Below are 13,982 nucleotides of genomic sequence, written 5' to 3'. Positions count from 1 at the left end.
CAGGCCACTTTGCTTCATTACCTCGTGTATTGTAGGGACAACTTAGATCTAGTCTTGATTTGGTGCCTAGGGGCCAACTCAGTGAGGCCTTTGAAGCAGTCCGTCCTCCTTGGCAGCAGGGAAGGCTGGGCCAGACTTGTACTGTTTGCTCTGCTCTCTGCCAACCGGTTCTGTCTGGTTCATTCAGTTGTTTGGCTGGAATGCCAAGCTCCACGAGCTACAAGTGTGCATCCCTGAGCTTGGCGGCTGTCTCCGCTTGGCTCTTTTCCTGTCTCCTCTCTGTGCTTTAAGATTGAAGTGTGCCTCCTGGCCTGCCCTTGCTTAATCAGACTGCAAAGCATGCTTGATGGTCTGCTGTTCTTGGCATATCTGGAGGCAAATTCTCATCCCCTTTATTACCCCACAACTTGGGAATATTTGCTTAGTTCCTCCGGTGTCTTTCTCGGCTGTCCTGTTTGCAGCCTGTAGCAGCTTTCCCTCCTATGGCTGCCCTCCGTTGTCTTTCCTGATGGATGCCAGCTTCTGTGCTCTTTCTCAGGTGACGTCTTTCCTGTTACTGCATTCTGCCGCTTCCTTAGCTCATGTAACTCGAAACACTTATTTTAAACAGTGCAGTACAGCTACCATGGAGCCAGGAGCCTTGGGGCCCTTCAGCAAATGTGTGCCCTGAGTTCGAGCATTGACCAGGGCAGCTTTGGAGGTCGAGAACGACTGCTGAGGGGCCGTGCACATGTGGGAGCCCCACCACATGCACATGCAGTGTCTAATTTGGGGGTGTTCCTACAGCTTCTGTACTGGGGGCTAAGGGGTCCCCACTATTTGCAGCTGTCGTGGAGATTGCACATTGTCCTCGTCACCACTGGGGCAGCCCTGAGCAGTTTAGCAACTAGCTGCCCAATAGCTTGTCCCTGACCTTTGGGGTTCAGGGGACCCTTCCTGGGGATCAGGGTTTGTCTTCAGGTGCTTACACAGCAATCAGCATGTTCTTCCTGGATGTCTAGTCTACCTGGCCCATTGTTAGGTCCCAAGGTCTCAGGTTGCCCATATATGTCTAGAAATGATCCCAACCTGACCTACAGGAGGATTTCTGGTGCTTAGATAAAAGCCAGCATTCCTCAGGAACTTTTGAAACCCCAAAGAAATGGGAATTTCCTCAGGAGTCCCATGCTGGAAGAAGGAAAAAGCTCCAGCTAGACTAGGCCCGCCTTCCAGAAACTGAAGTGATATGGAGAGGCTGAGGGGCTAGCCATGGTTTGTCTTGGGTATCTGTAGCTTATTAAATAGCCACTCCCTGTCCCCCATCTGTGTAGGACCTAACTACTGACAAACAGATATAAACCCTTTGGAATGTATTGAGTGTTGTCAGCTGGCATCCAGGGCATAGACGGCAGGGTTCTGCCATCTCCCTTTGATCCTCCTACCTGATGTCCCCACCAATGTATTTGAAACGTCTTGATTTATGACTTCTTAAATTTTGTTACTATAAAAGGTTCATGAAATTGCTACCTCTTTGGAACATGGTCTTTGGGGAGACCTCAGTTTGTATCCCCAGTTTGCAGCCCCCAGTATTCTGTATCAGTGGGTGATGCTGGGCAGAGTGACCACAGAGGCTGTCTACCTGCCCATGCTGCAAACATGGTCCATTTTTTGATTCATGGTTGTTTTTCTATTGTTGTAGGGACTGGGGACAACCGGGTAAATCACTTTTATAGGGTGACCTGCATGGGAGGTTGCTTGGTGGTATGCAGTTGGTCGGTGAGAAGAGGGAGGTCTCTGGGGACTTTTGGAGCATGGCTTTCAGGGGTCTTGTTGTCAAGTCCAGTTCCTTCCCCCAGGAAGCCTGGGGCACGTGTTAGGTCAATAAAGGCTGTCTTCTGTACACCTGGTGTGTGCTTGGTACAGCTGACCACCCGTTCTGAACTTGTCCTAATGATAAAATTACTTAATGGAACCCTGAAGCCAGTATAGGTGCACTGGGTTTTGCTGAGCGGTTGCCAAAGTAGTCTTTTCTCATGGCCCAGCACAGCAGATACAATGAAAAGCGAAGCTGACAGGGTTCCCACTTACACGGAGCTAACAGTTAAGTGAAAGAGAGGAAAACGCATACATTTGAACGCAAAGTGAGACAGGAAGCAAGTGCCCATGACAGAATAGTAAGGAGCAAGAAGGGCATATTTGGCTCAGGGTTCCAGTGAATCCGGATGAGGGGGGTAGCAGAGAGTCAGAGAGAGGCAGGGAAGGCAGTGGGAGAAGGGAGCGTGTGAAGGAATGCCTGGGTGCTCTCTGCTGGCTTTCTGTGGCTGGAACTGGCCTCTGGTGGCATGCTTTGCTTTGACACTGGCTCCACAAGGTGACTGTCCTGCTGGAGAGCCACCCCTTCATCCCTGCAGTTTCTTCTTAATCCCTGATGGCTTCCTGTAATTTGAAGTATATTTTTTTTACTAAAATCAGTATATACACTCCTTAATTCTTTTGGTAATTGTTAGCATGGTAAATCTTTCTCCATACCTTCTAAGTGGGAATTCCGCAAACAACACACACACACACACACACACACACACACACACACACACACACACACACACACACTTGAATCTTGTTTTTGTCTTTTAAAAGTTTTCTTTAAAACAAAATTTTGAAATTGCTTTTTATTTATTTATTTTTATTTTATTTTATATGTTTATTTTTCCCTTTATGTGTGTCTGTGCCTTGCTCTCAGATACCAGAAGAGGGCATCAGATCCCCGAGAACTGGAGTTACAGATGGCTGTGAGTTGCCCCTACATGGGTCCTGGGAACCAAACCCAGTTCCTCTGAAAGAGCAGCCAGTGATCTCAACTGCCGAACCACCTCTCCAGCCCCATAAAGACAGCGTCTTGCTGTGTAGTCCAGGCTGATTGCAAACTTGAGTCCTCTGGACTTGGCCTCTCTAGTGCTGGGGTTACAAGCATGTATCCCACTGTGTAACTGGTGATCAGGGTCTTAGCTGGTGTTTCAAGGTTCTTGACTTCTTATTTAAGAAGAAAATAAAGGCTCACACAGACTAGCAAAAGTAGTAATGTGACATTATTTAAAGTAAAGCAATTATGCAGGTCAGAAATATATTGTAAAGATTGACAGTGGAAACCGGGCAGTGGTGGCACAGGTTTATAATCCCAGCACTTAGGAGGTGAGGCTGGTGGATCTCTTTGTGTTCAAGGCCAGCCTGGTCTACAGAGTGAATTCTAGAGAGCCAGAGATGTTACAGAGAAACCCTGTCTAAAATAAATAAATAAATAAAAAAATAAAAAGTGGATCATGTGAGTAAAGGCACTGAAGGGCCCCAGTAGTTGTTTGGGTTTTTATGGTTTTTATGGGGTTCAAGAGAGGAGTAGTTCATTTGCTAAGGGGTGTAGTTTGCATGGTTCTTTATATCAAACTGTTCAAAAGATTTATTTATTATTATTTTCTGTGTGGATGTTTTGCCTGCATGTGTCTGTGCACCACATGCCTGTAGTTCTTACGGGGGCCAGAAGAGGGCATCAGATACCTTAGAATTGTGCTCTTAACCACTGAGCCATCTCTCCATCCACTGGTTTTCAGCTTTAATTAACAGATAAAGTTATGTTTTCTCCTGGGCATGTACCTTTCCACAATACATCTGATTTTAATCATTCACAGACATAAGATGGTAAATAGGAGATTCTCCCCAGAAGTTCGCTTTGCAGACAGACATATTTGTCTTATTGTGCCTGTATCCACTGATCTCCACACCCCAGCCATGAAATATGACTGCAGGGTCAATCACCATGGACTGCAAAAGGAGGGCTGAGGTGCACGGGTATAATGATGCGTCTTTAGGAACTGACTTAGTAGTGTGTCCATTCAGCGGAATAATTGCGGTAGAGTTTCCCTTAGGGCCTGTGACCTGTCTGACCACTGGTTCTTGGCCCTGATAATGGTGCCAAGTATGAGTTCCATCTTGGGGAGCAAGTTTATGCAGACCAACCCTTAGTGGAGAAACTGCTGGCAGGTGACAGCCCCTGGGGAGAGGGGGAGTCTGCTCTCTTTAAGGGAGTAGCTTCTGCCTGATTGACTATGCTCCGGAGCAGGGCTTCCCAGCCCTCCTAATACTGTGACTTTTAATACAGCTCCTCATGTTGTGGGGACCCCAACATAAAATTGTTTCCATTCACAACTGTAATTTTTCTACTGCTAAGAATCATAATCTAAATATCTGATATGCATATGGTCTTAGGTAACTCCTGTGAAAGAATCATTTGACCCTTAAAGGGAACTGCTCTGTGGTGGATGGACACACATCCAAGAGTATATGGCAGCACAAACTGTGCCCCCTTATCCTCCTTATTAAAAAAGACAAAGTTGTGTGGGCGGGTAGGGAAGGAGTGTGGGTCTGGGCTAGTTGGGAGACAGAATGAGTGTGATCAAATATAATGTTTGAAATTCTCAAAGATCTGATAAAAAGGGAAATAGGAAAAGATGACTTTGAGGAGTGGAATTCTCACTGTGTGTGTGTGTGTGTTTAATCTTCTCAACACTTCAGATATCTTGCTTTGTCTATTCTTGTGTGTTTGATTTCTGAGGAGAAAGTCACAGGTTCTTACCTTTAGTCCTCTGTAGTGTAGTGTTTTCTCTCTTGACTTCTTCTGAAGTTTCCCATTCCCCTGTATCAGGGGAACCATGTGCCGATGACATGGACAGCCAGCGCTGTGAGCTACCACAGTGTCCGTGAGAAGATTCTTGTTTCTGCCTTCTGGAATTCATAGGAAGTCATTGCTGCCTCTGTGGCTCTTCCTGCTTCTCTGGTTTTCTTTTGGACCCTCCTTCCTTATTGCTGTCTTACTGCTTTTTAGTGTGGCTGGTTTTTATTGAAGTGTCCATCTGCCAGGAAGTGCACCAAGAGTATTTGTTTAAATTGCTGTTTTGATTTTTGATATTTTGAGGTTCATGGAATTTCCATTCCTTTGTTTGTTCTTGGGTTCTGGACACTTAACAGGTTGGAAGCTTAGCTGGTTGAGATCTTCCCCTGAGAGCACCCTTTCTAAATTTCCTAGTGTTCCTTTTTAACTTCAGACTGTACATTTTGGATTTCTTTTTGCCCCACTTGCTTTTTTTTTTAAAAAAAAAAATTGTAGACCTGCATAAGAGTGATTACTAGTAACCATGGGGCAGCATCAGTGTCAGGCTGTCATGAGATCTCCTCCGCCAGGACTTTACAGTTTAGCCTCATACAGACTCTTATGGTGATCAGAAGAATTGTCTTCTGGCCCAGCTGCTCATATTGTTCCCCTCTGAAACCTTTCGATCTGGGCTTCCATAGTCCACATTGCTCTCAGAACTGCTGCTGTCTTTCAAGTTTTTGCTAGGACGGCCTCGTACGCATTGCCTATCAAGTTCAGCCATTTTCTTTGTCCAAAGTCTTCCACATTCTTCCTGCCCCCCCCAAAAGGTCAGGTCTGTTACACCCTACTCCTGGTATTATCTCCTGTTTTAGTTAGTTTTCTATTGTTGTCATAAAACAACATGACCAAAGCCACTTGTAAAAGAAAGCTTCTGATTTGGGGCTTGCAGGTTCAGAGGGAGAGTCCATGGTGACCCAGGCATGACAGCAGGAACAGTGGAGAGTTTACATTTTGATCTGCAGGTGGGAGGCAGATGAGCACTGGGATTGGTATTTGTCCTGAAACCTCAGAGCCCACCCCCAGTGACACACCTCTGTTGTGGGGATATTTGTACCCAGTATGAAAGTGTCGTGATTGGTGTAATAAAAAGCCGGGTCGAATTTTGCGAGGCAGGAGGTTTAGGCAGGACTTCCATGCAGAGAGAGGGAACTTAGCAGGAGGAATCTAGGAGCAGGAGCAAGACTCGAGGAGACATGGATGGGCAGTTCATGACAGAATGTAGATTGATAGAAATGGGTTTAAGTTATAAGAGCTAGTGATAGACAAGCCTAACCTAAGGCTGAGCTTTTATAATTAATAATAATTATGTCTCCATGTTATTATTTGGGAGCTGGCTGGAGGGAGCTTGCTCCAACAGGTCCATACCTCTTAATCTTTGCCAAACTGTTCTACCAACTGGAGAACAAGTATCGGACATGTGAGTCTATGGGGTCATTTTTATTCAAACCACTACATATGTGGTGTATATAACATTAGGTATATATAAATCCACCACATATGTGGTGTATATAATGCTAGGTACATATAAAAGTACCATATGTGGTATATATAATATTAGGTATATATAAAACCATAATTCTTTGAGGCCTTGTCAAACATCCTCAGTGTTATTTATCTCTCCTCCCTCACCCCTTACCTTAGAAAGAGCTCCCCCTCCCCCATCATAGGTAGAAGTTTCTGTCCTGCCTGGTCCCACAGAAACATACAGAAACACACAGAGGCTTATATTATTATAAACTGTTTGGCCTCTTAGTTCAGGCTTATTAATAACTAGCTCTTACAACTTAAATTAACCCATAATTCTTATCTATGTTTATCCGTGTGGCTTGGTACTTTTTCTCAGTGAGGCATTAGCATCTTGCTTCAGTCTAGTTGGTGACTGATTCTCTTGTCTTTTCTCTTCCCAATATTCTCCTAGTCTGGTCGTTCTGCCTATACTTCCTGCCTGGCTACTGGCCAATCAGCATTTTACTGAACCAATATGAGTGACAAATCTTTACAGTGTCCAAGAGCGTTATCCCACAGCACCCTTGTCCCCATGTCCCCTGTGTGTCACCTGTATCCTCTTGTCCTGTTCACCTGTCCCATGGTCCCTTTTTACTTTCCTGGTATCTGTGATTACTCCAGGTTGTAGACTCACAGATAAGGTTTGGACCTAGGAACCGAAGAGAGAATGTGCAGTTTTGTGTTTCTGGGTCTGGATCACCTCACTTAATAGGCTTTTTCTATTTTCATTCATTTACCTGCAAATTTCATTTTTCTTTTAGACAAAGTCTCTGTGTAGCCCTGGCCTTGAACCTGTAGACATCTGCTTGCTTCTGCCCAAGTGTTGGGAAGGTCTTGATCTTTAGTGAATCTGTGTCTCTGGATTGTGACACATGTCTCAGTCTCTCCTCTCTCATCTCTGGTAGAGCAGGATGGGTAGAATTGGGGCATCCCTTATCCCATATGGAAGGCTTGAATGCTTTCTGTCTTTTAAAAGAAGAAATGCTCTTATCTTTTCCCCCACCCCATGCCTGAAGGAAAAGGAGATTTTTCTCTAAAAGTCATTGATTTCCTGGGGTAAATTTTTCTTTATTTGAGAGATTTATTTTTTAAACTCTCTGTGTATGTGTGTCTGGGGTCAGGGGCACATGAGTGTTGATGCCTGCAGAGCTAGAAGAGGGTGACTGATCGCCAGGAGCTGGAGTCTCAGGAATCGTGAGCTGCTCGACATAGGTGCTGGGAGCTGAGCTTGTGTCTGGTGTAAGAGCAGGGCCCACTCTTAACCACAGAGCTGTCTCTCCAGTCTTTGTGTGGTGCTGCCATGTGCAAGGAAATTCCTCTCTCCTGTCTGGACGCCTCGTACACGCTCATCTCTCGGGTGCCTTGCGTATTTATCATCATAACTGTCATTTCCAGCTCTTTATTTACATTTTGGGCTGGCTGGGTTAGTTCTTTTCTTTTTAAAATTTTTATCAATAATATTCTATGAACATTTACTTAAAAATCTTGTGTGTGTGTGCACACATGCAATGGGAAAGATGTTACTGGTATTATTCTAAACAAGGACACAAAATAAAAATCACACAGACACACACACATACATGCACATAGATATGTTCATACGCAGACATACACTTACAGATACACACAGATACACACCGTCTATTAGAGAAACAGATAAAAGAATACAAACAGATGATTGCAATAGGAGATTTATTGCAGAATTATTTATCAGGAGACTAGAAATTTGACCAGTCATTTAAATCATGCTAAACTGTGGAAATTAATTATGGAAAATTTACAGTGCTCACAGAAACTCATGCTTTCTAAACTATAATATATATACATATATACACATATTTAAAATATAATTTATTTCAAATATATTTAATTATTTTTATTTTTTATACATTTTTAAATAAGAATGTATATTTTTAAATTTACTTAAAAACTTATTTAAAATAAAGCAAATTTAGAGATGATATGCCCAAGAATTATAAAGAATTGTGTCAAAAGGCAAATGTTTGTATTAGGAAATAGAGAAAATATATGTTCGCATGTGTTGCAGACAGATGGGAGACTGACAGTGCTGTTCTCAGGAGGGAGAGTGGAGGTTTAGAAACCAGGCTGGGACATAGATTTATTTTACATTGCCCCCTCAAATCTGTGAGCCTGTGGGGGCCATTCTCATTTAAACCACAGTCAGCCTATGGACATCTTGAATCCCAACCTATTCCTGCCATCAGGGCCCCGTCACTCCCCTGTTTGTGGTCTTGGTTGAGTGAAGTCCTGAGTAGCACTGGTGACTTGAGTCTGACGGTGTGGAAATCTGATTTCAGGACACATCCTACCTGTTTATCACTGGCCCTGAAGTCGTGAAGTCTGTTACCAATGAGGATGTCACTCAGGAGCAGCTGGGTGGTGCCAAGACCCACACCACTGTGTCAGGTGAGAGACGTGACCGTGGCCTTCCTGCTCTCCAGAGGAGAAGGCATTGCCGTGCAGGGTGGTCCAAGGTCGTTAAAAATGTCACTTCGCCAGCAGCGCTTACCTAGGAGGACCGTCTGGAGTCGCAGTCTCAGACTTAGGTAGTAGGTTACTACTAATAATTACTAATAAGATTACTGGCCCACGTGCCAGGCCAGCTTTTCTTCACAGGCCCCCTTGTCTGTAAAGTGATCTTGGAGCTCATGTGGGTGGTCATAGCAGTGCGATTTATATCCATACAGCTGACCTTGCAGAATGGCTGGAATGGTATCAAGTGTCTTTTGGCATTGAGGCAAAAGTTATTTCAGCTTCTCCAATTGCACCCCAGATATTCTGGCTGCTGGAAGTACAGGCAGCCATGAGCCAACTTTGTTTCTTTGTGTGTGCTTAACTTTGAACAGTTCATGTAAGTGGAGTAATACGACAATGATGTCTTCAAAGCCTTGTTAGAACTGTGTGTTTATTGTACAAAATGTTTCTGTTTCATACATGTTGATCAGGTGCTCTGTTTGCGTCCACCCCATTTCTCTCTGTCTCCCCTTATTGATTCCCTTTCCTTTCTCCGATTATTACTCTATGAACTTCCGTGTGGATGTGCATGCACACGCATGCATTTGTGTGTGTGTGTGTGTGTACGTGCGTGTGCATGCGCGTGGGTGTACGCTCCGTTTTGTGTGAATGTGGTGAGGGGCACAGCACAGTATTCATGTGGAGGTTGGAGAACTAGTGGGAATTGGTTCTCTCCTTCTCTTATGTGGGTCCCAGGGATCAAACTTAAATTGTCTGGCTTGGCCACAAGTACCTTTTCCGACTCAGCCATCTTGCTGGACATGGTGTATGTTTTTTTAGTCTCGATCCCAAATAAAACTTTTTGTCTTGGGTGGATGGGCATGGGAAGGGGGGTCCGAGGAAATGGTATATTTTCGAATTTAAAAGTTTACTTATCTTTTACGAGTGGCTTCTTTTGCTTACTATACTTTTTACATTTTGTTTTGTTTAGAGACTGTCTCACTTGCCCTGGAATACACAAGAAGGCTGACTAGCCTCACACTTACAGCGGCTCTCTTTTCTTTGCTGGGATTATGGTCTTGGGCCATTGCACCCAGTCCACCATGTATTTTTAAAGGCTTGTCTGTAGTATCCCATCTTCATCAAAAAAGGAATCAATACTTCATTCCTTTTAATGGAGTGATTGTCTAATATATAGATTTATAACTGCTAATTAAATTATTTATTTTAGAGATAGGATTTCACTAAGTTGCTTAGGCTGGCCTCTAATTCTTAATCCTCCTGTCTCTGCCTTTTTTTTTTTTTTTTTTGAGAGCTGGGATCACAGGGCTACCGTTCTCCACAACCACCACCACCCACCCCTCCACCCCACCCCCGTGATGGAGATTACAGCCAGGCCCAGGCTCAGCCCTAACATGCTTGTCTATCTGCTGATGGACATCGGGGTTTTCTAACATATATGTTTGTGTTTATAACATAATATCCTATTGCAAACATTTGTGTGACATTTTTATTTCTTGCTGGCACATGCCCAGGTAGGGGTGGCATAGCTGTTGATCTTTCTGAGGATCTGCCAGACTGCCTTCCAGAATGCTGTGCCAGTTTGTAAATGCTCTTTGAATAAAAGAATTCAGTCTTGTTGAGACTACTCCTTTCTTGTTCAGCAGGTGTTCATCGCGTGTCTGTGTGTGAAGCATGCTGGGTGCTAGGAATGTGTCTTTGGAGATAGCACAGCCCCGTCCTCATGGCAGTTACTTACTAGTAAGGGAGTCGAGCAGTGCAGCATACAGATAAGAACCTCACGGAGTCTGTGGGAGAAGAATGGACCCCCAGACACTGGGCTGTTGAGGTTCCACTCATGGGCAAGGGTAGTGCTCACAAGGAGGGTGCTAGATGAATATCCTTGAAGAGGTTCCTTATGGTTATTGAGGGGAAAGTACCCCAGGCATGGGCAGTAGCTTATACAAAGGCCAAAGGGTAGAGGAGTGATTGGCTGCAAAGCGTGCCTTGCCATCCTGATTCAGATACAAATCTCCCTCTGGCTGCTTCGAGGTCAGAGATATTAAGTAAGGGGCAGCGGTGGAAGCAGATAGCCTAGGGAGGCGGGCCTGGGAGAGTACTGGCTCTGCTTCCAGAACGATGGCTTGACCCCTGGTCAGGGCCAGGGTTTCCCCCCCTTTCCTTCCTGTGTGCCCAAGCCCATTGTGTACCAGGCACCTTTCTCGGTAGGAGGCGGTCAGCAGCCTTGGGGGAGCTGGTGCAGAGTAGTGTCCCACTGCTCACAGAGCAGGGAACACAGTGTGTGGGCTGGCAGAGGAGCATCACATGGGGTGTCCATCCTGGACAAGACTGAGGACAGAGCTGCCAGCGTAGCTGGCGTCTGCCAAGCTGGAGAAGCCCGCGAGCGTCTTCATCTGTCACCTGTAGCTGACCACCGGTCCTTGGGCCTCCTGTCCTCTCCGTGCTTTCAGGTGTGGCCCACAGAGCTTTCGACAATGATGTGGATGCCCTGTGTAACCTACGTGAGTTCTTCAACTACCTGCCCCTCAGTAGCCAGGACCCAGCTCCAATCCGCGAGTGCCATGACCCAAGGTGGGTGGTGGCGGACTTGTCCGTCTCTGGCCTTCTGGCATCTCTATCCTGACAGGATCCCAGGTCAGCTTGGAGCAGGTTGCAGAGTATGCCAACAGGGTCCCAGCTGTGGCGAGGTTGCTGGCATCCGGGGACTGGAGCAGTTCTTGGTGATTTCCTCACTTCCTTGGTTTTGGCTCTGGGGGTGGAAGAGACTGCAGAAGTTGGTTAAGCCTTTGGAGTTGTCCAAAAATGGAGATGGAAGGTTTTTAGGTCTTGATAAGGAACAGCCAAAGGGAGTCAGCAGCGTGGCCTTAGGAGATGTGTTGTGGGATCTGCTTCTGGCCCTAGGGCAGAGCTTTGCTGAGCGCCTTTTAAAAACCTCAGACTGTAGATCCAATCCTGGTGTGGTGGCAAACGCCTTTAGTTCCAGCACTTAGGAGGCTGAGGCAGGCAGATCTGAGTTTGAGGCCAGCTGGTCTACAGAGAGTTCCAGACAGCCAAGACTACCAGAGAAACCCTTTCTCAAAAAAGGAAGACCTCACTTTTGGGCCCAGCAGGGAACCGCTGCCCTGCTTCTGTTTCTGTTTACAAAACTCCTTGGCCTTACTTCCTAGTTGATTGAGTTCAGAGTTGCAACTGGTCAGATGCTGTCCTCAGGCACCTGAGCCCTGAGTGCCCTGAAATTGTGCCCTCAGGCCCCACCCCTATACAACTCATGAGACAGAGACATTATTTGGAGAGTGTGGCCTAGGTTCCCAAGGATCTGAGTGGCCTACCAGGGAAGCTCTTTAAGTGACCCATAAGAAGTACGGATTCCATTTTCAGTGGAGGTGGTAGTCTAGTACACAGCAGAGCTTTCTGGGAAGTTGGTTTCATGTGGGCCATGTGACCTGGCCAAGGTCAGACCCCATACTTGGGTGCACTTCTTGTGTGTGGCAGGGGGTATGTGTGGGGGTGGTGTTGAGAGGAGTCCCTGTAGTCCCATCTGCCCACATGGGACAGGAAGGGCTGAGAGCCTGGTGAAGAGAGGAGGTTTGAGGGGTGTGATCTGCTGGATTCTTCAGTGAAGCGGGCACAAGCTCTAACTTGATCTCCTCGCCTGCTGAAAGAGGCAGGCTATGAAAGAGCCACAGGTCAGGGTGTGACAGTTTGGTCCCAGATGATTTATTCTGTCCAGGGGTCTGCAGCTTTGCTGCTTAAAGGGGCTGTAGCTGGTTTACCTGGGGTGTGTGTGGGGGGATTCTCATTCCTACTGTGGCTCCTTGCTCTTCTGTCCTAGATGCTGTAGGAAGTCAGAGGGGAGTTCCCGGGCTTTGCCCTGTTATCTCCAGTGCCTTTTAGAGCCCATGCTGTCTCCAGCATAGGAAACATTCCAGTAGGGCAAACGAAAGAGCTGCAAGCAGGAGTAATCTTATTTTTTCCTATATATATTTTTTAAGTCACGTGAGTTGGTATTGTAGGCAGGTTCTGTGTAGCGATGTGACGACCAAGGTGACTTCTGTGATGTCCAGTGAGGACACATCACCAGCTGATGTGTCGTGTGCTTCCCTCATTTCCTCCTCAGCTCCTGCAGGACAGTGGTTTCTATGCTCACTCCATTTGTGTCTTTTCCAGTGACCGCCTGGTTCCTGAGCTGGACACAATCGTCCCTTTGGAGTCAAGCAAGGCCTACGACATGCTGGACATCATACACTCAGTAAGCGCCCTGTCCTCTCTCAGCCTCAGCCGTGGTCACTGCGCTTTGCCTTATCAGGATGTATGTGACTGGGTCTCAGCGTCAGCACAAGTGGGAAATGCAGTGGCCGGGGACCACCAGGCAGGGTGTTCTGGTCTGATTCAGTGGCTCTGACATCTTGAGGACTCAGATGGACTTGAGGGTTGGGACAGCAGAGCTCAGGGGATTTGGAAGGCACTGAGGTGCACAGAGTTAGTGCCATATCCTGACTTGGAGTGAGGCAGGGTTGATCCTTGTTGGGTGTTACTGTTAAGTGCTTCTGGTCTGGAGACCTTGTCTTCCTAGAGAGTAGGGGTGTGAGGCTTAGGATGCATGGTTCCTCTTCCTTCTGCAGCCGTGTTTTGGTTTGATCAGGGAAGGCAGCTGTTGGGCTCTACGGGGCATTTGCAGGACACACACACACACACACACACACAGAGAGAGAGAGAGAGAGAGAGAGAGAGAGAGAGAGAGAGAGAGAGATTCACCAGCAGTTCTTGCTTGTTGGAATGTTGATGGTTCTGTGGGCTCAGCCTGGCCTGGAGCCTGTGACCTGTGTTTTTTTCCTTATTTTGGGAACCTGCAGGAGTCAGCAGGCATGGCCAGGCTACCTCTCCTCATGGCTGTGTTCTGTATCGTTGGACAATAAATCTTACTATAAACTACAGGGGAACATTCATAAAAGATTTTGAATGAGGGCGGAAAGAAAAACATCAAATTTGATAAAAGAAAAATTACAAATAATTTGGCTGTTGCAGTGGCTCAGCAGGTGTAAAGGCACCAGCTGCCAAGATGATCTGAGTATCACCCCAGAACCTCCTGGTAAAAAGAGAGCTGGCTCCCGCAAGTTGTGGTCTGGCCTCCATATGCACCCTGTGGTACGTACACACACAGAAATGTCATAAAAGTAATTTGCAGAGGTGTTCTGATGGCTGATCTTGGTTGTCAACGGGACTGCATCTGGAATCAGTTAAAACCCAAGCTGCTGAGAAGCCCTGTGAGGGATCTTCTTAATCAGATTATTGATGCAGA

The 13,982-nt window shown here is 46.2% G+C and overlaps 1 protein-coding gene across 1 annotated transcript in view; it reads left to right on the top strand.

Annotated features, from left to right (window-relative positions):
* Positions 1-13,982, top strand: part of Pccb (propionyl-CoA carboxylase subunit beta) — a 50,286-nt gene that overhangs the window by 20,411 nt on the left and 15,893 nt on the right. Inside the window, 3 exon segments of the mRNA XM_038323124.2 lie at positions 8,506-8,614; positions 11,134-11,254; positions 12,851-12,932. Coding sequence (XP_038179052.1) covers positions 8,506-8,614; positions 11,134-11,254; positions 12,851-12,932 — 312 coding nt within the window.

The sequence above is a fragment of the Arvicola amphibius genome, chromosome 3 (assembly GCF_903992535.2).
Source record: "Arvicola amphibius chromosome 3, mArvAmp1.2, whole genome shotgun sequence".
Taxonomy (NCBI): Eukaryota; Metazoa; Chordata; class Mammalia; order Rodentia; family Cricetidae; genus Arvicola; species Arvicola amphibius.
The sequence above is the reverse complement of the archived record's forward strand: the minus strand, read 5'-3'. Positions and strand labels throughout refer to the sequence as shown.